Below are 23,993 nucleotides of genomic sequence, written 5' to 3' on the forward strand. Positions count from 1 at the left end.
GACTAGATGCCCCTGAATCAAACATCCAATCCGTACCTGAGTTTCCTTGTGCAGCAAAGTTATTCATGGCCTGGAGAAAGGCAGCTTGATCCCAGCTCGGCGTTGCAGGTGAGGGTGGCGTCGGAAGCAGTGCTGGCGGATACGATGGTGAAGGCAGTAGGGCCGGCTGGGGAGTGTAGTAGGCATTGGCCGGCTGTGGTGGGGGTGGCGTCGGGAGCAGGGCCGGCTGAGGTGTGTAGTAGGCGCCGCCGTCGATGCTGTAATGACCATAAGGAGCATACGTCGGGGCGGCGTGATAGGCATTGGCCGGCTGTCGGGGGTTGAGAACCCCGGGAGCACCAGTAGGCGGCCGAAGGCCGGGTTGCCAGGCACCTGAGTATGCCGGCGGAGCACCGAGGGTGGACGGAGCGGACCAGGGCATGGGCCATGCTTGAACAAGCCCCGTCCAAGGATCATGAGGAGGCCGCCATGCAACCGCAGATGGAGCACTGGTGGGTGGTGCAGGACTCGGTGCTGGTGATGTCGTAGGCGGAACCGAACGAGTGGACGGCGGCCTGTAGATAGGGTTTTTGTCGCGGTAGTTCGGACTAGGACGCCAGCCTGGGGACGGCCCGGCGGCAGGAGCCGGCCTGGAAGGCGGCGCTGGTGTAGACGACAGAGGAGGACGAGCCGCCGCAGCATGAAAGACCTTGGGGCGAGAGTCCTTGCGAGCTTGTGTTTCCGCCGCGAGTTGTAGCAAGGAACGAACTTCAGCGAAGGTAGGAGGGGGCCGTATCATCGGTATGAACGAGGCTTGCTTGTCAAAGTCTTTGCTGAGGCTGACGACGACGATATTGATTAGCTGTGAGTCGCTAACTGTATCGCCGAGTTCGCGGAGCTCATCACCAATGGTCTTAACGCGCTGGCAGAACAGGTTCACCGGGGCGTCTCCTTGCACCATATTGCGAAGCTCGGAATGGAGAGCGTTTTTCCGAGCGTCGGTGTTGCTTTGGAAGAGCTGACGGAGGGAGTGCCAGATGTTGGCAGCGGTGGCGCCGTCGTGATCGAGCATGTTGAAGATCTCGGTGGTGATGCGGGTGTAGAACCACTGGACGATCGCGAGATCGTCTTTCAACCATTGCGGATCGTCGGGGCGGGGAAGACAGTTGGCGGCGACATGCGAGCGCAGGTTGCGGCGGCCGAGGTGGAGATCGAAGAGATGTCTCCAATGGTAGTAGTTGTGGGCGGCGAGATCAAGAACTATGGGGATGTAGGGGCTGACGTCGGAGATTGTGTCAGCAAGAGATATTGGTGCGGCGAGGATGGGTGCAGGGTAGTTTTGTGGAGCTATGGTGAGGGCCGAGAGAGAAGCGGCCGCGGCTTTGGCAGCCTTGGCGATGAGTGCGGCCCAGCGCTCGAAGTAGCCGGGCGGCGGCGGCGGTGGCGTTGGCGGAGCCATACCCTAAACCCTGGGACCGGTATCTGATACCATGAAAGCTGAATAAAACTGTTGCTTATTGATGATTTGATGCGGCATAGAAGAGTATATAAGAGGGTACAAACCGACTTGGGGTAGGGATACAAAACTGACTTGGACTAGAAGTCGTATACCATAATGATTACTCTAACAGTCCTTTCAAATTATTTGCGCACAACGAATGAGCTCATCAGGCAAGCATCATTTCTTTTGCGGTTCAGTGGTTGCGATTGCGATGGATGTGCACAATCAATCAACCTCTTTGATCCTGAATTTCATGAACCTGCTATTTACAACGACACAGCAAAGTTGATTGATGAACTGTCATTCACTCACTCACTTGCAGAAAAGAGAGGCTCAAGGACGGCGACACGCCGTACATGGCCAGGTTCTATGACTCCTGCGGCGCCGAGGACCCCGCCGCCGCCGGGTGCGCCACCGCCTTCCACCCCTCCTACGACGACCCCGAGTAAAGAGCCAACCAACTACTAGTACTACGCTTACCTGTTCCTCTTCTGCCAGTGCCTCCTCTATAACAAACGCAGTGTTCTACATGTCTAGCCTGTGACTCTGCACATTAAATCAAACACCGTGCAAGTGATCTCGATTGAGTGAAGAATTCAAACAGTGCAATCAACATAAAAAATCCTGTCATGCAGTAGTCTCACTTGTGTTTCACTATCTGCACAAACTTAATTGTGGTTCATTCAGGCAAGTTAGTTTGTGATGAAAGAATCTGCTGAAACTGAAGTAATTGCGGCTGCGCCCAGTATAGTGCGTGGGGTGAAAGAATCGACAAAGTAAATTCACTTGTGTTTGACACCCTTTGCACATACTTAATTATGGCTGTCAAAAGTCTGAGCCCTATTTGAACAGACATGATGGGTTGGATACAGAGCTTGAGAACAAGATGTGGCAAAACTAGCTTGTCTGAAAAACTCTGAAACCGTGCATTGTTTCCTTAGGGAAGAAACTGTGTTTGTGCAGCGAATGAAAGCGTCGAGCTTCGCTGCTGCCTGTGGCTGCACACCTTATACAGCTTTCGTGGCTTATAACAACTTCACACATTGACACACACACCCAGAACAGGGGACTTGGTGCTGCCCCTGCCATTATTCATTGCACATCAACTTACATATCAAAAGCTTACTTTACAGCATAATCCTCAAATTTATGTATCTGTGAGCAGTACTTAATAACAACGATACATGTAAAGCCACACACTCTACATAATACTAAATGAAGAACCAGAGAGCTAGTTGCCACTCTCAGCTTCTGCAATTGTTTCTCTTGTCCAGGAAGCCCAGGTAACGACCACCAGCACATAGACCCAGTCATAAAACTTGTCGCAGACGGAGTACCACTTAACTCTCCATTTCCTCTTGAACAAGAAGGTGCAGAAGACTACCCAGACGCCCATTACATGTCCAGAACCCATAGCGATGAAAAACGATGCCACGTCGTTCAAATCTTCATGGTGTTCTTGAGTAGCTGGAATTGGCTCCAGCTGTGAACATTTCTGTGGCAGAGAAGGACCGCAGAGGCCCGGGTTGCCAATATAAATATATTCAGGGTCCTCAAGCGTTTGCAGTTGATTCCCTGATGGCACCTCTCCTTTCAGGTTGTTGTAGGACAGGTTCAACCGACTCAATGATGTGAGAGCCAATAAGCTTGGAGGGATTTCACCAGACAACTCATTGTGTGATAGGTCGAGTGACTCCACTTGCGTCAAGACGCCAATATTCTCTGGAATTTTTCCATTGAATGTGTTCCATGACAAGTTCAGGTTCTTCAGTTTGACAAGAGCGCTGATTTCTTCGGGAATATCACCAATAAGATTGTTACAGGATAAATCAAGGTTCACCATATATACGACTTCCCCTGTATATAATCTCTCTTGACCCTTTGTGACTACCGCGGAATTCTCGGTATAGGTGAAATCAAGACTAAGTAATCCTTCATAAAATAAAGCAAAATGAATTGCAGAATATTCATAACCCTTATCTCTCGTTAGTATCATCCCTTTGCAGTTACCAATCCATTTTGGTATGTTGCCTGTTAGGTTATTGTAGGCAAGGTCCATGTACTGAAGATTAACTAGCTTTGTAAGCTCCTCTGGAATGTGACCTTAAAACATATTGGACCGTAGTCTTAAGAAAGCCAAATCTGGCAATTTGTCCCAAATCCATGCTGGTAAAGTCCCAAAGAAATGGTTGTGTGCAAGGTCGAGAAAGAGGAGTTGTCGGCAGTATCGGAGAAATGAAGGAAAATCACCTGAGAGGAGGTTGTTTCTCAAGCTTAGATTAATAATACTCATATTTTTTATGTTTGTTGTGGATGTATCGGCAGAGCAATCAGGAATAGATCCTGATAGCTTATTTTCAGAAATATCCAACAGGCGTAGTAAACGCAGTTTGCACAAAGAAGAGGGAATGGTGCCAGAGATGGAGTTGTTAAATAGAATAAGTGTTTGTAGATTTGGTGCTCCAAAATCTAGTGGTAGTGGCCCGTCTAAATTATTCCTACTAAGATCCAAGTACAATAGAGTGATGGGAAGCTTAGGTATTGGGCCACTCAAGTTGTTAGAACTAAGATCGACTGCAACTGCTCTCATAAGTTCAATTGTATATGGCAGAGAACCGCTAATTTGGTTTTGTCGCATATTCAGATAGTCCAACGTGGAAGCCATTATCCAAAACCAATCTGGCACCGTGTTAGATATGCTTGTGTTGAGATATCAAGATATACTAGGCGCGTTAGCCATCTAAGCCACAATGGGAATTTCGGCCCGAGAAGGCATGAACGAATTTCAATATCTGATAGATTGGAAGAAGGAACCCACGCCGGATTCACTTTGAGGGCTATAGAGTTATAAGACAGCCACAACTTCTCCAAGCTTTCTAGGCCGGATAAATGACCTTCATGTATCAAACCAGAGAGGTTATTATAGCTCAGGTCCAGATCAATTAGCTTTGCGAGATCTCCTATCCATAGTGGCAAAGGACCGGTGAGATCGTTAAAGCTGAGATCGAGGCTGATCAGATTGCTTAACGGTTCTAGTTTGGTTGGTAGGCTTCCTGTCAAATTGCTCACAGGCAGAGATATGTGTGTCAACCTATCCCATGAACAACTAGGCAAGCGTTGGAATAATTCTGTTATCCTTCCGTTGATGTTATTTTCGCCTACAAGGAATTCTTCCAAGCTACATAGGTTCTCCAGGTTTGATGGTATCATGCCCACAAGGTTATTCCCTGATAAATCAAGCGTTACTATCGAGGTCATATTACCTATCCCATCCGTGAATCGGCCATAGAATTGATTATCTGCGATATTTAGATACTTAAGGCTAGTTATGTTGGCAATTATGATAGGAAGGGCTAAGGAAGCTAGTCAAGTGGGTGGCCTGGTTCCTCACCTCGTTGATGGAGGTGTGTCCATCCTTCAGTACGCCGATAATACAATCATCTTTATGGAGCATGACTTGGCAAAAGTGAGAAATATGAAGCTGGTGTTATGCCTATTTGAACAATTGACCGGGTTAAAGATTAACTTTCACAAAAGCGAGTTGTTCTGCTTTGGTAGAGCCAAAGACGAACAAGAGGCATATAGGCAATTGTTTGGGTGTGATTTGGGGGCTTTACCTTTCACATACTTAGGAATACCAATCCACCATCGTAGGCTGACAAACAGAGAATGGAAGGGCAAGCTCATGTCATACGGAGGCCGATTAATTCTGATAAATTCGGTTCTCACGAGTATGCCTATGTTTCTTTTGTCGTTCTTCGAAGTCCCAGTTGGAGTAAGGAAAAGACTGGACTTTTATCGATCACGATTCTTTTGGCAGGGTGATGAACTAAAACGAAAATACCGTCTAGCCAAATGGGATATCATCTGTAGACCGAAAGACCAAGGGGGCCTTGGTATCGAGAATCTTGAAGTTAAGAACAAATGTCTTCTCAGTAAGTGGCTGTGGAAGTTATCTAGTGAGACTGATGCCACTTGAGCGCAAATTCTCCGTAGCAAGTATCTTCAGACCAAAACTTTGTCTCAGGTGACAGTAAGGCCGACTGACTCACCTTTTTGGAAAGGGCTTATGAAAGTCAAATTATCCCTGTTTAATAGGACAAAGTTTATTGTTGGTAACGGTGCTAGTACGCGATTCTGGGAGGATACTTGGCTCGGAGACACACCCCTAGCCATCCAATACCCGTCTTTGTATCGTATTGTTCAACGACGTGAGGTGTTCGTTGCAACGGTATTTCAATCTATCCCCCTTAATATTCAGTTCAGAAGGGTACTAGTGGGCAATCGTTGGGAAGAACGACTCCGTCTAGTAAGTAGACTGATGGAGGTTCATCTTTCTCAACAACCCGGTGAATTACGCTGGAAGCTTACTAGGTCCGGAGTATTTTCAGTTAAATCAATGTATGTTGATGTTATCAATTCAAACCCGATTCCTAGTTCCAAACATGTTTGGGCTGTCAAAGTTCTTTTGAAAATCAAAGTGTTTATGTGGTTTGTCCATAAACAAGTTATTTTAACCAAGAACAACTTGACAAAGCGTAATTGGACAGGACCTACTAGGTGTAGTTTCTGAGATCGGGATGAGACGATCAAACATCTTTTTCTTGATTGCCAGCTAGCCAAAGTTTTATGACGGAGGGTCCATATTGCTTTTAATATTACTCCACCGAATTCTGTCAACACGTTATTTGGAACATGGCTTAACGGGATAGAGCCCGATTTAGCGAGACATATTCGCGTAGGAGTCCGCGCCTTGTTGTGGGCTCTCTGGAATTGCAGAAATGATTTGTTTTTTAACAGGACAACACGCATTCATTTTTTGCAGGTTATTTTTCGAGCCACGGCGTTGATCCGTTCGTGGTCGCTACTCACTCCGACGGAGGCCAGGGAGCGTTTGGTTACTGGATCTATCCGCTGGGAGATGGTAGCTCGGGATATCTTCAACCGGTTTGGATGGTGGTCATGTAATAGGATAGACAATTAGTTTACCTATCTATCTTTTTGCCCGCCGGTTGTGGTGTCCTTTATTTGGCTAGTTTGTCTTCTAGCTTTTTTGGCTCTGTGTGAGCTCTCTCTTTTTTATTTTTATTTGGAGACTTTAAGACCTTGTTGGAACCTATTTATTTGTTTAATAAGAGGGCCGTATGCATCGTTCTGATGCAGAGGCCGGGGAGTCCCCTTTTCAAAAAAAAAAACTCCTAAAACCAGTTGGGTGTGATATATGTACGGAAGTTATTGGCAGAAAGGTCTAGTCTTTCAAGAGATGTCAGATTTGAAAGCTGAAGTAATCCAGAGCTAGTTCTAAGGAAACAATTGCGGAGGTAAAGAACTTTCAGAGATGGAAGCATGTTCATCACCGGAAGCCAGTGCACAACTGTACTGAGGTCCACAAAGGTCAGGTCTAGGTGCTCAAGGGAAGTTAACCGTGACAGCCAGGTGATACCATTGGAGTATGTATTAGAAGCGAGATTTAAGTACCGTAGGCTGGAGAGATTTCCCAGCTGCGGTGGTATCCTTCCCGTGAACATTGACATAGATAGGTCGATGTATCTCAACTTGTGGAGAGAACCTATGAACTTTGGTATTTGCACCCCATCGAACCCATTGCAGCTGAGGTTGAGATACTTTAGTTGTTGCAAACCAAGCAACGAGGAGCTGATGTTGCCTCCCAGCACTTGCGTCATCGTATCGTCATTATGGTCGCAACCATGGCCCGGGAGATCGAGCTTGACAACGTGGTTGTTTCTGCTGCTACAGTAGACACCCTTCCATTTGCAGCAGTCATCACCCTTCCACGATGAAAGGAGGTTCGCAGGGTCCAAGAGGCCTGCTTTGAAGCCGACAAGCGCGGATCTCTCGTGGGCGATACAGCCGGTGACTGTATCGTTTAGATGGCAACATGATGATGATGATGATGATGATGATTCTATAAACCCCTTTCCATGGGTGAGCAAGAGAAGGGCAGCTAATATCGCTACGTGAATGTGGGAGAGTAGAAGCTTGTCCATTGGTGCTTTTGCCATGGATATATGTTTCTTCTTGATGTAGGGTACAAACCGCGTGGTTTGCTATAAATTGTGTATATTATCCAACAATATACGCTTCATTTCCTGATGCTGACCTATCATAAATGTGAGTACATCTTGGAGGAGAAAAATCTCGAAGAGTCGTATTATTGCGATTTCTCTGATGCCGACCAGCCATAAATGTGAGTACAGCTTGGAGGAGAGATTTCTACAGGTGAAAAGGATACGGTAAGTCATTCTAGGCCGAATTCCCGTCCAGGTTCAGTGAGTGTATTCTCCAAGCATCTCAAAATGAGTGAGACTGCTGACTGAATGAGGAGCACAGCAAACGACGACCTGGGTATGATGACTTGGAATTCCAGGCATCAAGGTTGTTTTCGCGTTGCCGTATACGGCAGGGCCTCCGGCCATACCTTCTGGGAAGTGAATGAAAGCATCAGAACCACATACATACCTCAAGGTGAGTGATGCAGATCATATCCTCTCGAATTATATATTTGTGCACACGTTGACGCCCCAGAGTAACCAACCAACTAGTACGCTTGATTCTGTCACTATGTACAGTAGTTAAAAAGAACCAACCAACATAATAAAAATCCTATCCTGTAACACCAATTGTGTTTGACACTCTTGCACAAACTAAATTCTGGTTGAGAGTAATCCTAGTCCTATCTTTCTGAACAAACATGGTGACTATGCATTTATTTCAGTAAAATTTGTTTGACTGAACAAGTCCGAAACCTGTACTAGTGTCAGCGCCCAGTATAATGCGTCGAGTGATTTGATCTTCACAATAAAACCGTTTTGCTACAATTTCCTTTGTGTTTGACACTCTTTTACATAGTAAATTCTGTCTCTCGGAAACCCTAGTCCTATCTGAACAGACACCAGAGATATGGGTTGGATTCAGAGATATGCCAAATTAGTTCACATGAAGAAGTCTGGACCCCTGTACGATGTTTCCCTAGGGATATGCGAAATCACGTCCACGCCCGGCATAGTTCATCGATAGAAAGAATCAACATAGTAAAATCCTACACTGTAATATCACTTGTGCAGACTAAATTATCTATGTCAGAAATCTTAGCCGGAGTCGCATGTGGTAAATTAGTTTCTGAAAAAGTCTGAACCCCGACACCCCGTGCGTTGTTTCCCTAGGTAAGAAAATGTCTCTGCGCCCAGTATAGTGCAGCGAATGAAAGTGTCGAGTTAGGTCTGCGTGCGCAAACCCAGCCAAAGGCTGCTGCCTGTGGCTGTTCACCTTATACAACCTTAATTTGTGGTACTAGCTTAAAACTTCGGCACGCACGCCGACAACCGTTGCAAACTTTGGCCACCAGTTAACTTCACAGATTGAAACACACACACCCGGAACAGGGGACTTGGTGCTGCCCCTGGCATTATTCATTACACATCAACTTTACATGCCCAATCCTTATTCTAAGGCACAATCCTCAAATACATATCTGTGAAAAATAGTAGTACAATACTATAAATCCCCACACCCTACATGGTAGAAAATGGAGAACCAGCGTGAGCTAGCGATCGTTCTCAGCTTCTGTGGTTTTTTTTCTAGTCCAGGAAGCCCATGTAACGGCCACTTGCACATAGACCCAATCACACAACCTGTCCCAGATGGAGTACCACTTAACTCGCCATTTCCTCTTGAACAAGAAGGCGCAAAAGACTACCCAGAGACCCATTACATATCCAGAACCCATAGCGATGAAAAACGATACCTCATCGTTTAAATCTTCATGGTGTTCTCGAGTAGCTGGGATTGGCTCGGTTTTTGAGCATTTCTGTAAGAGAGGAGGACCGCATAGGCCTGGGTTGCCAATATAAATACTAGTTGGATCCTCAAGTGTTTGCAGTTGATCTCCTGATGGTACATGTCCTGTCAGATTGTTATAGGACAGGTTCAAGCGACTTAATGATGTCAGAGCCGATAAGCTTGTAGGGATTTCGCCAGACAACTCATTGTGTGACAAGTCCAGCGACTCCACCTGTGCCAGGGCGCCAATATTCTCAGGAATGTTTCCACTAAAGCTGTTCCATGATAAATTCAGATTCTTCAATCCGACAAGAGTGCTGATTTCTTCGGGAATATCTCCAATAAGATTATTACAAGATAAATCAAGATTCACCATATATATGATCTCTCCTGTATATAATCTCTCTTGACCCTTTGTGACAACTGTGGAATTCTCGGTATAGCTGATCAAGGCATTAAGAGCAGTTGTTGATTGCCAATTTAAAGCATCATCGAAATCACCACCACCGCCGTCATCTCTTGTTATCATCCTCTTGCAGTTAACAATAGATTTGGGTATGCTTCCTGTTATGTTATTGTAGGCAAGGTCCAAATACTGAAGATTCACTAGCTTCGTAAGCTCCTCTGGAATGTTACCATAAAACATATTTGAACGCAGCCGTAAGAACGCCAAATATGGAATCTTCTCCCAAATCCATGTTGGCAAAGTCCCAAAGAAATGGTTCTGACCAAGATCAAGAAAGACGAGCTCCTTGCAGTATTGGAGAAAGGAAGGAAACTCACCAGAGAGGTTGTTGTTTCTCAAGCTTAGATTAAGAATATTCATGCTTGTGTTGTTTGGTGTGGATGTATCATAGGAGCAGTTAGGAAATGGTCCAGTTAGCATATTATTGGAGATATCCAATAGACACAATGATCGAATTTTGCACAAAGAAGACGGAATGGTGCCAGAGATGGAGTTGTCAAATAGAATAAGTGCTTCTAGATTTGGTGCTCCAAAGTCTAATGGTAGTGGCCCGACGAAATTATTTCTACTAAGATCCAAGTTAGTCAAATTATTGGGAAGCTTAGGTATTGGGCCATTGAACTGGTTAGAACTGAGATCAATTGTAATTGCTCTCAGAAATTCCATTGTAGATGGCAAATGACCTCTAATTCTATTCTGTCGCATATTCAGAGAAGTCAACGTGGAAGCCGTTATCCAAAACCATTCCGGCACTGTGTCAGATATGCCTGCGTTTGAGATGTCAAGAAGGTCTAGACGTGTTGGCCATCTAAGCCACGGTGGAAAATTAGGCCCGAGAATGCATGACCAAAGTCCAACATCTGTTAGGTTGGAAGGAGGAACCCATGTTGAATTCATCGCGAGGGCTATGGAGTTATTATTGAATAACAACATCTCCAAGCTTTGTAAACCTGATAAGTGACCTTCATGTATGAAACCATGTAGGTTATTGTAGCTCAGGTTCAATTTAGTTAGCTTTGTGAGCTCACCTATCCATAGTGGCACAACACCAGTGAGATTGTTACCAGCTAGATTAAGGTGGATCAGATTCCTTAAAGGTTCTAGTTTGGTTGGTAGGCTTCCTGTCAAATTGCTGAAAGGTAGATTCAAGTTTATCAATGTATCCCATGAACAACTAGGCAAGCGTTGGAAGAATTCTGTTATGGTTCCATTGATGTTGTTTCCATATACAATGAATTCTTCCAAGCTACACAGGCTCTTCAAGTTTGATGGTATCATGCCCACAAGGCTATTTTGTGATAAATCAAGCCATACTATGGAAGTCATATTACCAATTTCGTCCGGAAATGGGCCATAGAAACCATTCCGTGAGATATCTAGATATTTAAGTCTAGTCAAACCATGAAACCAGTTGGGTGTGATACGTGCATGGATGTAATTGGCAGAAAGGTCAAGTGTTTCAAGAGAAGTCAGATTTGTAAGCTGAAGTGGACCCGAGCTACTTCTAAGATCGCAAGTGCTAAGACATAGAACTTTTAGAGATGGAAGCATGTTCACCACCGGAAGCCAGTGAACAATTGTACTAAGGTTCGTGCAGCTCAGGTCCAGGTGCACAAGTGAAGATAACTGTGACAACCAGGTGATATCCGTGGAGTATGCACCCGTGTTAGTAAACCCAGGGTTGAGATTTAAGTATTGTAAGTTGGAGAGATTACCGAGCTGCGGTGGAATCCCATGTTGCAAGATTGAGTATATTTTTCTTAGCTTTTTTGTCGATAGTGGATCATATTAAAGTGTGTGCTCAATTTTTTTTTCGAAAGGGGGGCTCCCCGGCCTCTGCATCAGAATGATGCATACGGCCACTTTTATAAAAAGTAAATAGGCTCAACAAGGTCTTGCAGTCTCAAAACAAGTAATAAAAGCTCACAAAGAGCCAAAAAAAGGCCAAAAAGCCACAACCGGCTGGCACAAAAAAGATAGGAAAACTAATTGCCTATCCTATTACATGACCGCCATCCAAACCGGTTGAAGATATCTCGTGCTACCATCTCCCACCGGATAGATCCAGTAACTAAACTCTCCATGGCCTCCGTCGGAGTGAATAGCGACCACAGACGGATCAACGCAGTGGCCCGGAAGATAACCTGCAAAAAATGAATATTTAATGTTCTGTTAAAGACCAAATCATTTCTGCAGTTCCAGACTGCCCACAATAAAGCACATACTCCTACGCGGATATGGCTCGCTGTTTCGAACTTTATCCCGTTAAGCCACGTTCCAAATAACGTGCTGACAGAGCTCGGAGGAGTAATGTTAAAAGCTATGGGCACCGTCCGCCATAGAACCTTAGCCAACGGGCAATCCAGAAACAGGTGCTGGATAGTTTCATCCCGATCGCAGAAGCTACACCTAGTAGGTCCTGTCCAGTTACGCTTTGCCAGATTGTCTTTAGTTAAGATAACTTGTTTTTATGCACAAACCACATAAACACTTTGATCTTCAACGGAGCCTTGACTTTCCAAACATATTTGGAACTAGGAATGGAGCTAGAATTGATAACATCAAGATACATTCATTTAACTGTAAACTCCTCAGTCCTAGTAAGCTTCCAGCGCAGCTTATCGGGCTGTTGAGACAGCTGAACCTCCATTAGTCTAGTCACTAAATGGAGCCACGCTTCCCAACGATTGCCGACTAGCGTCCTTCTGAATTGAATATTAAGGGGGGTGGACTGAAGTACTGTTGCAACGTAAGCATCACGTCGTTGAACAATACTATAAAGCGACGGGTATTGAAGCGCAAGGGGTGTCTCTCCTAGCCAAGTATCTTCCCAGAATCGCGTGCTAGCGCCATTTCCGACAATAAACTTTGTCCTATTGAAAAAGGCTGCTTTAACTCTCATGAGCCCTTTCCAAAAAGGCGAGTCCAGCAGCCTCGCTGTCACCTGTGACAATGATTTGGACTGAAGATACTTACTACGGAGAATCTGTGCCCATGTGGTCTCAGTCTCAAAAGATAACTTATACAGCCACTTACTGAGAAGACATCTGTTCTTGACTTCAAGATTTTCAATCCCAAGACCCCCTTGGTCTTTTGGTCGACAAATGATATCCCATTTGGCAAGTCCGTATTTTCTTTTTTAGCTCATCACTCTGCTAGAAGAAACGGGATCGATAGAAGTCCAGCCTTTTCCTTACTCCAACTGGAACCTCGAAGAACGACAAATGAAACATAGGCATACTCGTGAGAACCGAATTAATAAAAATTAATCGACCTCCGTATGACATGAGCTTGCCCTTCCAACAACTCAGTTTCTTCTCAAATCGATCCTCGATGCACTTCCATTCTCTGTTTGTGAGCTTACGATGGTGAATTGGTATACCTAAATACTTAAAAGGTAACGTCTCCAATTCGCACCCAAACAATTGCTTATAAGCCTCTTGTTCGTCATTGGCTCTTCCAAAACAGAACAATTCGCTTTCATGAAAGTTAATCTTTAACCCGGTCAATTGTTCAAATAAGCATAACACCAGATTCATATTTCTCGCTTTCGCCAAGTCATGCTCCATAAAGATGATCGTATCATCGGCGTACTGAAGGATAGAGACACCTCCATCCACTAGGTGAGGCACCAAACCACCCACCTGACCAGCCTCCTTAGCCCTTCCTATTAAAATTGCCAACATATCAACTACAATGTTGAACAAAATAGGAGACATCGGGTCACCTTGTCGCAGGCCCTTATGTGTCTGGAAATAATGACCTATGTCGTCATTCACCTTAATTCCAACACTCCCTTTTTGTGTGAAAGATTCTACCTGGCGTCGCAAGGCTTCATCAAAACCTTTCATGTGTAAGGCCTGTTGAAGGAAAGGCCATTTGACTTTGTCGTACGCCTTCTCGAAATCCACATTGAAAACCACTCCATCGAGAGTAATCTCTTTAAACACAGGGACCCGCCAACTTCCTCAATTCTCCTATTCCTATTGTCCAAAAAAAATCAGTTTTTTCGTCTAGTTTATCTCTCTGTGCAGTAAAGAAAATACCTCAAGTTCCCTCAAAAAAAAAACCCCTCAAGTTCAGGCCAGGATGCAGAGGTCTTTCTTTTTATTTAGCTCAGCACTCTTTGACTAGTCCTCCCGATTTAATTGTGCAGAAATAATCAACCCCTCCCGATTTAATTGTGCAGAAAGAATCAACCAAAGCATCATTTCATTTGCGGTTGAGCGATTGCGATGTGCACGATGAACCAGGTATGCACTTTCCTTCACTGTAACCACTTGATGAAATGAAGTTTTAACTTGAGTAGTATGTCTAGTCAGGTCCAGCAAAGTTCGTGTGAATAAACTAAACAATTCAGTAGTGCTACTCTTATCGGACTAATTCTTCATTTCTTCAGTAGTGGCTCTGGCGTGAGCACAACCAATCAACCAGTATGTAATTTCCACATTCAAAAAAGAAATGCAATTTCCGTCCCATGTGCACAACCAATTTGATTCTGGACTTCAGGAACCTGCTATTGCAACAACAAATAATGCTACTATGGACTAACCTTTCCCCTTGAGTAGCGCGGATTCAAAATAATCTTTTATAAGGAACAATTAATTACTGTCATTTGTATTACTCTTTAAGAATAAAGATAATGAAAAAAGTAAAAAATAAACTTACACACACCTTTGCACTAAAATTGTACTTTTGTAGTATGCAAACAACAATCATATACTAGTGTAATTTTTGCGCATATTGAATAGTATGTATGTGTATACATTTACACTCACTAACATCCAAAAAATACCTACAAAAGAAAAAGTAAAACCAACCAATAAAGAAAAACAAATAACAAAAGAAGAAACACATAAAAACATAAAAACAGAAGAAAAAAATAAAGGGAAAGAGGGCTGGGATGGGTTGGGCGGTACAGATAATGGGCTTCAGCCCTGTAGCAATCAGTTAAAAAAACCAAACCAACTGATACAACAGCCTAGAAAAGAACAGCACGAATCTCAGAGCAAAAATCAATGGGCAAGAAATTGGCTGACCCAAATTCAAAATTCAGGCGACTTACATATAGCTAAAGTGGAAGAAATTAAACAATCCAATCGACATAACAAAATTCCTATCATGTAGTATTTCTTGTGTTGGGCACCGAATAAATTCTGGCTGTGAGTAATCCTAGTCCTACCTGAACGAACATAGTGCGTTTGCGTTCAGTACGCTTCCTTCTTCCTCTTCTGCCATTGTCATGCTAGGTTTCTGCAGTCTGTCTTTGCTGTGAGTGATGCAATTGCCAGATTCGTGTGCCCCGGGCGAAAGCCACAGAGCCATCTCTGGATTGGATGATGACGGTGTTTTGATGCCGTCTCTACCCCTTGAGACTTTGTTTTTAGAGCCACAGATCCGCTGTTGGTAGCTTGATGTCTGGGTTTGAGTGCTTGTTGGGTTGTTTGAGTGTAGGATGGTGGCGGTGGAAGTGATTTGTTGCAGTGACAATTCCCTGGTCATTCTGGTGCTAATGGTTGACCTATCACCTGGGGGCTTGTGGCAGCGGTGAGGTCTCGGAGTTCGGTGCCCTTTGATGATGCCTGAGGTTTGGTAGCCTTGCATAATGTTCTGGTTCTCTCTATTTGTGATGGTGGTCGTGGTATGGCCCAGACGAGATGTAGGACTGTCTCAGTGGAACATTGCCAGTCGGCACGATCTGGGACTCTCTCCATCTTGTCGTGGCCAGGCCGTGGGAAGCCCTTCGATGGTGGCTGCGACCCTCCTAGTTCTTCAAGGCGTCGAGTGATCACAAGGCAGCAGGTGACTTCTTCTCTACGTCTTCTCGGTGACGTATCTCCTTTCGACTGATGCAACAATACTAGTTCCCGCTCTTCTCGGTCTACCTATTGGTGATGAGGGCTAAGCTCTTGGTGTTGGCTGCTTGCCAAAGCTCATTTCAGGTTCTCCTTTGTTCTTCCTTGTACCATCTGGCGTGTGTGTCAAAAAAAAACTCAGTTTTCTCAGTCTAGTATGGATTGTGTCCTGGTTTATATAAAGAAGAAACAAATCGAATCAGCAAAATAAAATCCTCTCCTGATACCGATACTAATGTTTTTTTGGTTTGTGTGAAAACTTGTGGTTGTGCTCCCCTCTGAACAAACATAAGGGGGTTGCATTCAGAACTGAGGATGATCGATGAGATGTGCCAAAAAAGAGTCAATTACATCACAGGTGTCTGAACTTAACGAGGAAAGTCAGTTTGGTGCTAAAATTTATGGCATACATTGAACCGGTGACAAAACTTGGCTTGTGCGTTCATCTACGGTGCTAATCGCGTTTGTATACGCATAGAATGATGACGAGGCTCGCCAACATGGCGTGGGACCCAGTGTCAATGACTGGAAGGCACATGCAAGGGCGTGTGCCTCGGTTTTTTGTGAAACCCCCTGGAATTTTATTTTACTCACAAAAAGACACGCAATTTTTTTCTTGAAAAAACAAATGAAACGTTACTATGGCACTTGGGCCCCTCCAGTCAGGGCGGAAATTGGGACGCAAAATATTACTGCACACAGGATCGAACACACGACCTGTCCCTGTCTGGCTGGCCAGGTCGGCCACCACACCAAGCGGTGCGGATCCAGGACCCAGGCGGGGGGGGGGGGGGGGGGCTGGGCCCTGATGATGAATTACTTCGTTGACTGTAGCAAAGCGCGCACTGTAGCGACATTGTAGAGGAACTGTAGCAGCATGGGCCCTGGGCTTGGCCCAATGCTGGGTCCGCCCCTGACACCAAGTATCACTCCCGGTCCAAAGACGATTTGTATCCTTAATGGATGAATATAAACGTTTTTTTAGGCAATGGACTGAATATAAACGAACACGCACATAAGGCTTAAGTGTGCAGCAGTCACCGCTGCCCATTTGCAGATGTTAGTTTTTCTTCCTTTCCTAGAATTCTGTAAAAATATCTAAATTAATAATAATATTCATACAAATGTTCACCGCAACCCATCTCGTTTATGGTCGATGTAGGGGCTGTTGTGCCTAGTTAAACTGATATATGGTGTCGCCAGGTTTTTCGTCCTGCAGTGGGTAATCTCGATGGCGAGTGCTCACAGTGGGTTTCCCGACGATGCTCGAACCCGCTCCCTCCTCTCCTATCTCTTTCTCTGGACTGATGTATTTCCATTATGTCACAGTAATGGAAAGGGGTTATGCCCGGTTTAAAAAAATATTTGCAATTATAAAAATTGTTCTTATTTAAAAGAATGTTCATTTTATTCGAAAAACATTCACATGTTATCTAAAAACATATAACTGAAACAATATTTATGAATTATAATAAATGTCTTTAAGTATAAAATTATTATTAATGTATTCAAAATATATTCATTTATTTTTAGGCTATATTAATGTGTTCACCAGAAATATTCGTGTATTCTCTTTACGAGACATATTATTATTTATAATAATGTTCACGTAATTTAAAGAAAAATCTAAAATTAAAATAATAAATATGATTTTTGTTAGTATTTACGAACTAAAAAATATCATGTGAAAAATGGTCCGCGGCTGCTGCTGCCCATTTAAGCCCGATTTTCGTGCTCGTATATGGTAATTAAGTTTGTCTATCCCAGTTAGACATGAAGCCAAACTTGGAGGGCTGGCTAGCATGGACCGCATTTTAGGTTAAGGTCGCCGGTATGTGGCGTGCCTCCTCAGCATCATTTGCGTATATAAACGTGATTTGCATCGTAGATGCACATTGAAGACAAGTTTTGTCACCGGTTCAATGTATGCCGCAAGTTTTAGCACCAAACTGACTTTTCTCGCCAACTTCAGACACCTATGGTGTTATTGACTCGCCAAAAAATTTAGTTAGTCTGTCTGAAAAAAGTCTGAACCCAGTGCAGCCAGTGTAGCGCAGCAAGTGGAAACATCGAGCTTTGCTCTGTGTTTCTAACTTTCAAGCTACTACAAACATATACCTCAGGTCCAGGGATGCAGAAACTTCTTGCTCTCTAGTTCAGCACTCGAGTAGTCAAAAAAAAAATGTTACATCAACTCGCTGCTCATGATCAAACATCAGCCAAAAGGTGATATTTTTTTGGCGGGGAACATCATTGCAGATACTCATCACTTGAAATAGTTGACCAAACCTGCCGCTTTGGTCCAAAAGGTTGTGTTATTAAGGGGAAATTTCATATCACGTAGTATCTCGCCTTGATCAAGTCTGCAGGTGCAGGTATGATCCTACCTCCGCATATGAAGCTGAGATTCTAGCATGCATGGATTGCACTTGTGTATTCCATGACAGAGTAAGAGTAAATTGTTGCTGTCGAGGAATACAACTTAGGTCCTACTGCCGTATGAGGACCGTAATGTGTCTTTGTTTGATTAATACGGAGCAATATAGTACTTCATTTTGCAGCCAAAAAAATAACAAAAAGACTTGACTTCTGACTTACTGATGAGCACACCAACGACGACCTGGTTGTGATCGATGACTTGGAATTCCAATGCCCAGACATCAAGGCCGGGTTGTTTTCTGCGTTGATTCCTCCAGAGTGCCTTGCCGTATAGGAGAAGAAAAAAGATGCTATGCTGCAGCAAGTGAGTGAAAGCAATTAATGTGAAGGATGCACATCATCAATTTTTTTTTTCGGTAGTGGTAACTTGTAGTCCTTTCAAATTACATTTTCTAGGGGAAGTCCTTCCAAATTTTACTGATTCGTGCTACCTATGTGTCCTTTGGTTCAGGTCAGTACAGCAAATTTGGGCCTCATGTGACCCGTCCCCGAGTCATACATGAAGGTGTTCGTCTTTATTGGTCACATTGATTCAGGTTGGTTGTCTTCCTAGCACCTTTTCGGTACAACTAGTTCTCCCCACCCGCAAAAAAAAAAAAATAGACACAATTATTTTCGGAAAGAATATATTTACATGTTTCCAGCAAACTATATTTTTATTGAAAATATTGTCAAGTTCATATAATTAAATGAAAAATAAGTTGTTTAGGTCAACCCTTTAGTCTCATTGTGTCACAATAAATATTTTAATACCACGAGTGGGAAAAAAAGTTCAGATAGAAATATTTTATTTTCCCCTAAAAAATATATTTCATTGAGAAAAATGGTTAAGTTCTTGCAAATTAATTGCAAATAAGTTCTTTAGGTCAACCATTTGGAGTCCCATTGTGTCATAATAAATATTTTATTACCACAATGGATAAAAATGTTCACATAGAAATTTTTTATTTTCCCTAAAATTTTGAGAATATATACATTACTGAAAATAATTGTATTCACATATGGAAAATGTTCTACCCAATCTACGAAATGTTCATATATTTGCAAAGATATCTAACACATACTCCCTCCGTCCCATGTTGATTGTCTTTGAAATGGATATATCTAGATCTATATTATTGCTAGATATATACGTTTGATCGGATGCTGGAGGAAGAAGACTTCGGCACCCCAAGGATATGAATGTAATGTTATTTTCTGTTTAAGTGTTTGTAAGGACCTGTGATGCTTAATATATGGCTTCAAACCCTTTTGAAAAAGAAAAGAAATCGTCCATACGTTTTAGGAAAATATTTGTACAAGAGGGTTGTTGGTGGTTGGATGTTAGAAGTTGGGGTAGGCAAGTAGGCACAGCGAGATAGTGAATCTAATGGATGGCGCCTATATAAAGCTAGCCAGCCCACAACCCATCAGTATACTACACCCACGGCAAGTTTTTTTTTGAACCAAAGACCGTAGAACAATCGTTCTACGATAAATTTCATTCAAAAATAAGCAAAGTTCTGTACAACAAAGTAAAGAAAATACAACATCCCGCCATCTAACCAATACCAGCTCTAGGAAAGTCCATGAGAAATTAAGTTAGATTTGTTGGAAATATGCCCTAGAGGCAATAATAAATTGGTTATTATTATATTTCCTTGTTCATGATAATCGTTTATTGTCCATGCTAGAATTGTATTGATAGGAAACTCAGATACATGTGTGGATACATAGACAACACCATGTCCCTAGTAAGCCTCTAGTTGACTAGCTCGTTGATCAATAGATGGTTACGGTTTCCTGACCATGGACATTGGATGTCGTTGATAACAGGATCACATCATTAGGAGAATGATGTGATGGACAAGACCCAATCCTAAGCATAGCATAAAAGACCGTGTAGTTCGTTTGCTAGAGCTTTTCCAATGTCAAGTATCATTTCCTTAGACCATGAGATCGTGCAACTCCCGGATACTGTAGGAGTGCTTTGGGTGTACCAAACGTCACAACGTAACTGGGTGACTATAAAGGTTCACTACGGGTATCTCCGAAAGTGTCTGTTGGGTTGGCACGGATCAAGACTGGGATTTGTCACTCCGTATGACGGAGAGGTATCTCTGGGCCCACTCGGTAATGCATCATCATAATAAGCTCAATGTGACTAAGGAGTTAGCCACGGGATCATGCATTACGGTACGAGTAAAGTGACTTGCCGGTAACGAGATTGAACAAGGTATTGGGATACCGACGATCGAATCTCGGGCAAGTAACATACCGATTGACAAAGGGAATTGTATACGGGATTGATTGAATCCTCGACATCGTGGTTCATCCGATGAGATCATCGTGGAACATGTGGGAGCTAACATGGGTATCTAGATCCCGCTGTTGGTTATTGACCGGAGAGGCGTCTCGGTCATGTCTGCATGTCTCCCGAACCCGTAGGGTCTACACACTTAAGGTTCGGTGACGCTAGGGTTGTAGAGATATTAGTATGCGGAAACCCAAAAGTTGTTCGGAGTCCCGGATGAGATCCCGGACGTCACGAGGAGTTCCGGAGTGGTCCGGAGGTGAAGAATTATATATAGGAAGTCAAGTTTCGGCCACCGGGAAAGTTTCGGGGGTCACCTGTATTGTACCGGGACCACCGGAAGGGTCCCGGGGGTCCACCGGGTGGGGCCACCTATCCGGGAGGGCCCCATGGGCTGAAGTGGGAAGGGAACCAGCCCTTAGTGGGCTGGGGCGCCCCCCATGGGCCTCCCCCCTGCGCTTAGGGTTGGAAACCCTAGGGTGGGGGGGGGGGGGCCACTTGCCTTGGGGGGTAAGTTTCCCCCTGGCCGCCGCCCCCCCCTTGCAGATGGGATCCAGGCCGGCGCCCCCCTCCCAGGGGGCCTATATATAGTGGGGGAAGGGAGGGCAGCAGGATGACAGCCCGTGGCGCCTCCCTCTCCCCCTGCAACACCTCTCCCTCTCGCAGAAGCTTGGCGAAGCCCTGCCGAGACCCCGCTACTTCCACCACCACGCCGTCGTGCTGCTGGATCTCCATCAACCTCTCCTTCCCCCTTGCTGGATCAAGAAGGAGGAGACGTCGCTGCTCCGTACGTGTGTTGAACGTGGAGGTGCCGTCCGTTCGACACTCGGTCATCGGTGATTTGGATCACGACGAGTACGACTCCATCAACCCCGTTCATTGGAACGCTTCCGCTCGAGATCTACAAGGGTATGTAGATGCACTCCTTTCCCCTCGTTGCTAGTATACTCCATAGATGGATCTTGGTGATGCGTAGAAATTTTTTAAATTCTGCTACGATCCCCAACAAGATTATCTGTAATCCATCCTCTGAAAGCCTCTCTGTGTTTCTCTTTGGTTCTGAGAAGTAACAACTTGAGATCATCTCTGAGAAGATTTCTCCATGCTTGAACTGATGGATTTTGAGCTTTGAAAATTTTAGAGTTTCTCTGCATCCAAATGTGCTAGCAACCCATGGTGCTGATGCTCATTGCGAACTGCTTGGGTAAATGGATTAATAACAAATTTATTTCATCGAAACACATTGATGCCTCTGACTTTGGAAGGCACAATTGAATCCCAGCATTGCAGAGCAAAAGGGCAGTCCCAGAGGAGATGAAGGCTGGTTTCCTCACAAGAACAGTTACAAAGTTCACAATTGTAGCTTGGCAAATGGAAATGCTTTCTAGAGAGAAGATTTCTGACATTTACTCTGTCATGCAATAGCAGCCATAGAAAAATCTTATATCTTAACATAGCAGCACTTTTCCAAATACTCTTAAACAGTGGAGGGCTACCTCTTTTCCTTGCAAATGACCATACATTTGGATAGCAGAGAATCCATCATTCTGCTTGTTCCATGGGAAGCACCATTTGTCTAGTGAATTATTCAGATGGGTAGCTTGCAAGATGGCTGAGAGTTCTTGAAATTGCTGGTGTGCTTGAATGGATAGTGGAGTAAAAAAATGTTCAGATACCTCCTCCAAGCCTTTGATTTTCTGAACTGAAATTTGCTCATGTCTGCTGAAAGAGAACAGCCGTGGGAATCTGTCTTTCAATATGCCCTGATTCCAGTTGTCAATCCAAAATCTAACAGTGTTCCCAGATCCTAGCTTGGGGACAGCAGCCTGTCTAAACTCAGGCACTAACTTTAGAATACTTTTCCACCAAAAAGATCCTTGTGGGTTAGTGGAAAGCATTCTGTCTGGATAATAAGCCTGCCAAATCAATTTGACCCAAGGAATATCCTGTTGATTTAAGAATTTATGGACATGTTTCACAAGTAAACATTTGTTGTGACTGGCAATATCCAAAACTCCAAGACCTCCTTTTTCTTTGGGCTGGCAAACTTTGTCCCAAGCAATCAAGGCAGTGCCTCTGTCTTCCATTCCATATTTCCTCCAAAAGAAATGCTTGAGATATTTTTTAATCTGCTCCATGACACCAGAGGGCAGTGCTAGTGTACACATGAAGAAAATGGGCAAGTTGTAAAACACAGACTTAACCAGGACCAGCTTGTCCCCATATGATAAGAGGGAGGAACAACCAGCAAGCCTTCTTTCAATTCTTTGCATAATGGGCATAAAATCCTCAATCTTTGGTTTGGAGAGACAGAGAGTTAAACCCAAATATGTGAAGAGGAGAGAGCCAACTTTGCAACCCATAATGTTAGCCAATTCCAGCATTCTATCATTTGTAGTGTTGATGGGAACAATTACTGATTTTTCATAATTAACCCTCAGGCCAGTGAATGTGCTGAAGTACATGAGCAAGTTTTTGAGCTGGTGTAATTGAGCAGCACTAGCATGCATGACAAGGACTGTATCATCTGCATACTGAATTATAGGAAAATCCTGATCAATATTAGCATGCAGAGGAGCAGAGATCAGATCATTCTTCATTGCTTCATTAAGAATTGTTTGGAGCAGATCAACAGCTATGACAAACAGTAAAGGTGAGAGAGGATCACCTTGTCTGACCCCTCTTTTACAGAGGAACTGTTTTCCAGGTACACCATTTAGCAGCACTAAAGATAGCCCAGAAGAGAAAATCATATCCATCCACATAATGCACCTAGGTCCAAAGCCCCTAGCAATGAGAAGTTTCTTGATAGCTTCATGCTCAATCATATCAAAAGCTTTCTCAAAGTCCAATTTCAGAATAATTAAATCATGTCCTGATTGATGACATTGGTGAATGAATTCATATGACCAGGCCAAACAATTCTGAATTGATCTCTTCTTAAGAAATCCATATTGATTCTGATGAACCAACTGTAGGATGACAGTCTGCAGTCTATTAGCCAGAAGTTTTGTGATGATTTTGATGGAGCAGTTGAGCAAAGAGATTGGTCTGAAATCATTAGCATGCACAGGAGCTTCCTTTTTTGGCAACAGAGTAATAAAAGAAGAGTTGATGCTTTGCAAGTTTAAATTGCCATTATAAAAATCTTCAATCAGCTTGTAGAAATCACCCACGGCAAGTGAATTGAAAGGCCAGCAAATAAGCATAGGCAGAAGCTTAGCAATGGCCATCACCAAGCTTGCGGTCGTTGCCATGCTTGTGATACTACTGCATGTGTCCATGTTATGCGCCGTGGCACAGCACCACGGCGTGATGACGCTGAACGGGTTCGAGAAAGGCCAGGAAGGCGGGGTGCCGTCGGAGTGCGACGGCAAGTACCACAGCAACAAGGAAATGATCGTGGCGCTGTCCACCCGCTGGTACGGGGGCGGCCGCCGGTGCCTGAAGATGATCCGCATCACCAGCGAGCAGAATGGGCGCGCCGCGCAGGCCAAGGTGGTGGACAAGTGCGACTCCAGCAACGGATGCAAGGACAGCATCGTGGACGCCTCCGCCGCCTTGTGGAAGGCGCTCGGCCTCAACACCGACATCGGCGAGGTCCCCGTCACCTGGACTGACACCTGAAACTATGCATCGATCCACCGGTAAGCAGCGGCG

At 44.2% G+C, this 23,993-nt stretch overlaps 3 protein-coding genes across 3 annotated transcripts; all 3 read right to left on the reverse strand.

Annotated features, from left to right (window-relative positions):
- Positions 1 to 2,711: 2,711 nt before the first annotated feature.
- LOC123123927 (receptor-like protein EIX2) lies at positions 2,712 to 5,167 on the reverse strand. The gene is made up of 3 exons (XM_044544579.1): positions 5,098 to 5,167; positions 4,375 to 4,779; positions 2,712 to 3,583 (listed from the first exon to the last, which is right to left on the reverse strand). The coding sequence occupies exons 1-3, from the start codon at positions 5,165 to 5,167 to the stop codon at positions 2,712 to 2,714; spliced, it is 1,347 nt and encodes a 448-aa protein (XP_044400514.1).
- A 1,511-nt stretch (positions 5,168 to 6,678) lies between these two features.
- On the reverse strand, positions 6,679 to 7,499 carry LOC123123928 (receptor-like protein EIX2). Its single transcript, XM_044544580.1, has one exon. The coding sequence runs from the start codon at positions 7,486 to 7,488 to the stop codon at positions 6,679 to 6,681; it is 810 nt and encodes a 269-aa protein (XP_044400515.1). The 5' UTR covers positions 7,489 to 7,499.
- A 1,382-nt stretch (positions 7,500 to 8,881) lies between these two features.
- LOC123121241 (receptor-like protein EIX2) lies at positions 8,882 to 23,049 on the reverse strand. Its single transcript, XM_044541142.1, has 4 exons — positions 23,002 to 23,049; positions 22,751 to 22,885; positions 22,010 to 22,159; positions 8,882 to 11,510 (listed from the first exon to the last, which is right to left on the reverse strand). Exons 1-4 carry the CDS (start codon positions 23,047 to 23,049, stop codon positions 9,045 to 9,047), a joined length of 2,799 nt encoding a protein of 932 aa, XP_044397077.1. The 3' UTR covers positions 8,882 to 9,044.
- Between the last annotated feature and the right edge of the window lie 944 nt (positions 23,050 to 23,993).

This window comes from Triticum aestivum, chromosome 5D (genome assembly GCF_018294505.1).
Source record: "Triticum aestivum cultivar Chinese Spring chromosome 5D, IWGSC CS RefSeq v2.1, whole genome shotgun sequence".
In the NCBI taxonomy this organism is placed as follows: domain Eukaryota; kingdom Viridiplantae; phylum Streptophyta; class Magnoliopsida; order Poales; family Poaceae; genus Triticum; species Triticum aestivum.

Coding starts and splice junctions, on each gene's coding strand:
- LOC123121241 (XM_044541142.1), bottom strand. CDS start 23,049: ATGGTGTACCTGGAAAACAGTTCCTCTGTAAAAGAGGGGTCAGACAAG. Junction 22,160..22,750: donor GGGTTAATTATGAAAAATCA/GTAATTGTTCCC, acceptor GAGTTTAGACAG/GCTGCTGTCCCCAAGCTAGG. Junction 11,511..22,009: donor AAATCAAAGGCTTGGAGGAG/GTATCTGAACAT, acceptor TCGACAAAAAAG/CTAAGAAAAATATACTCAAT.
- LOC123123927 (XM_044544579.1), bottom strand. CDS start 5,167: ATGAGCTTGCCCTTCCATTCTCTGTTTGTCAGCCTACGATGGTGGATT. Junction 4,780..5,097: donor TATTCCTAAGTATGTGAAAG/GTAAAGCCCCCA, acceptor TAAATATCGCAG/ATAATCAATTCTATGGCCGA. Junction 3,584..4,374: donor CTCTGGTTTGATACATGAAG/GTCATTTATCCG, acceptor ATATGTTTTAAG/GTCACATTCCAGAGGAGCTT.
- LOC123123928 (XM_044544580.1), bottom strand. CDS start 7,488: ATGGACAAGCTTCTACTCTCCCACATTCACGTAGCGATATTAGCTGCC.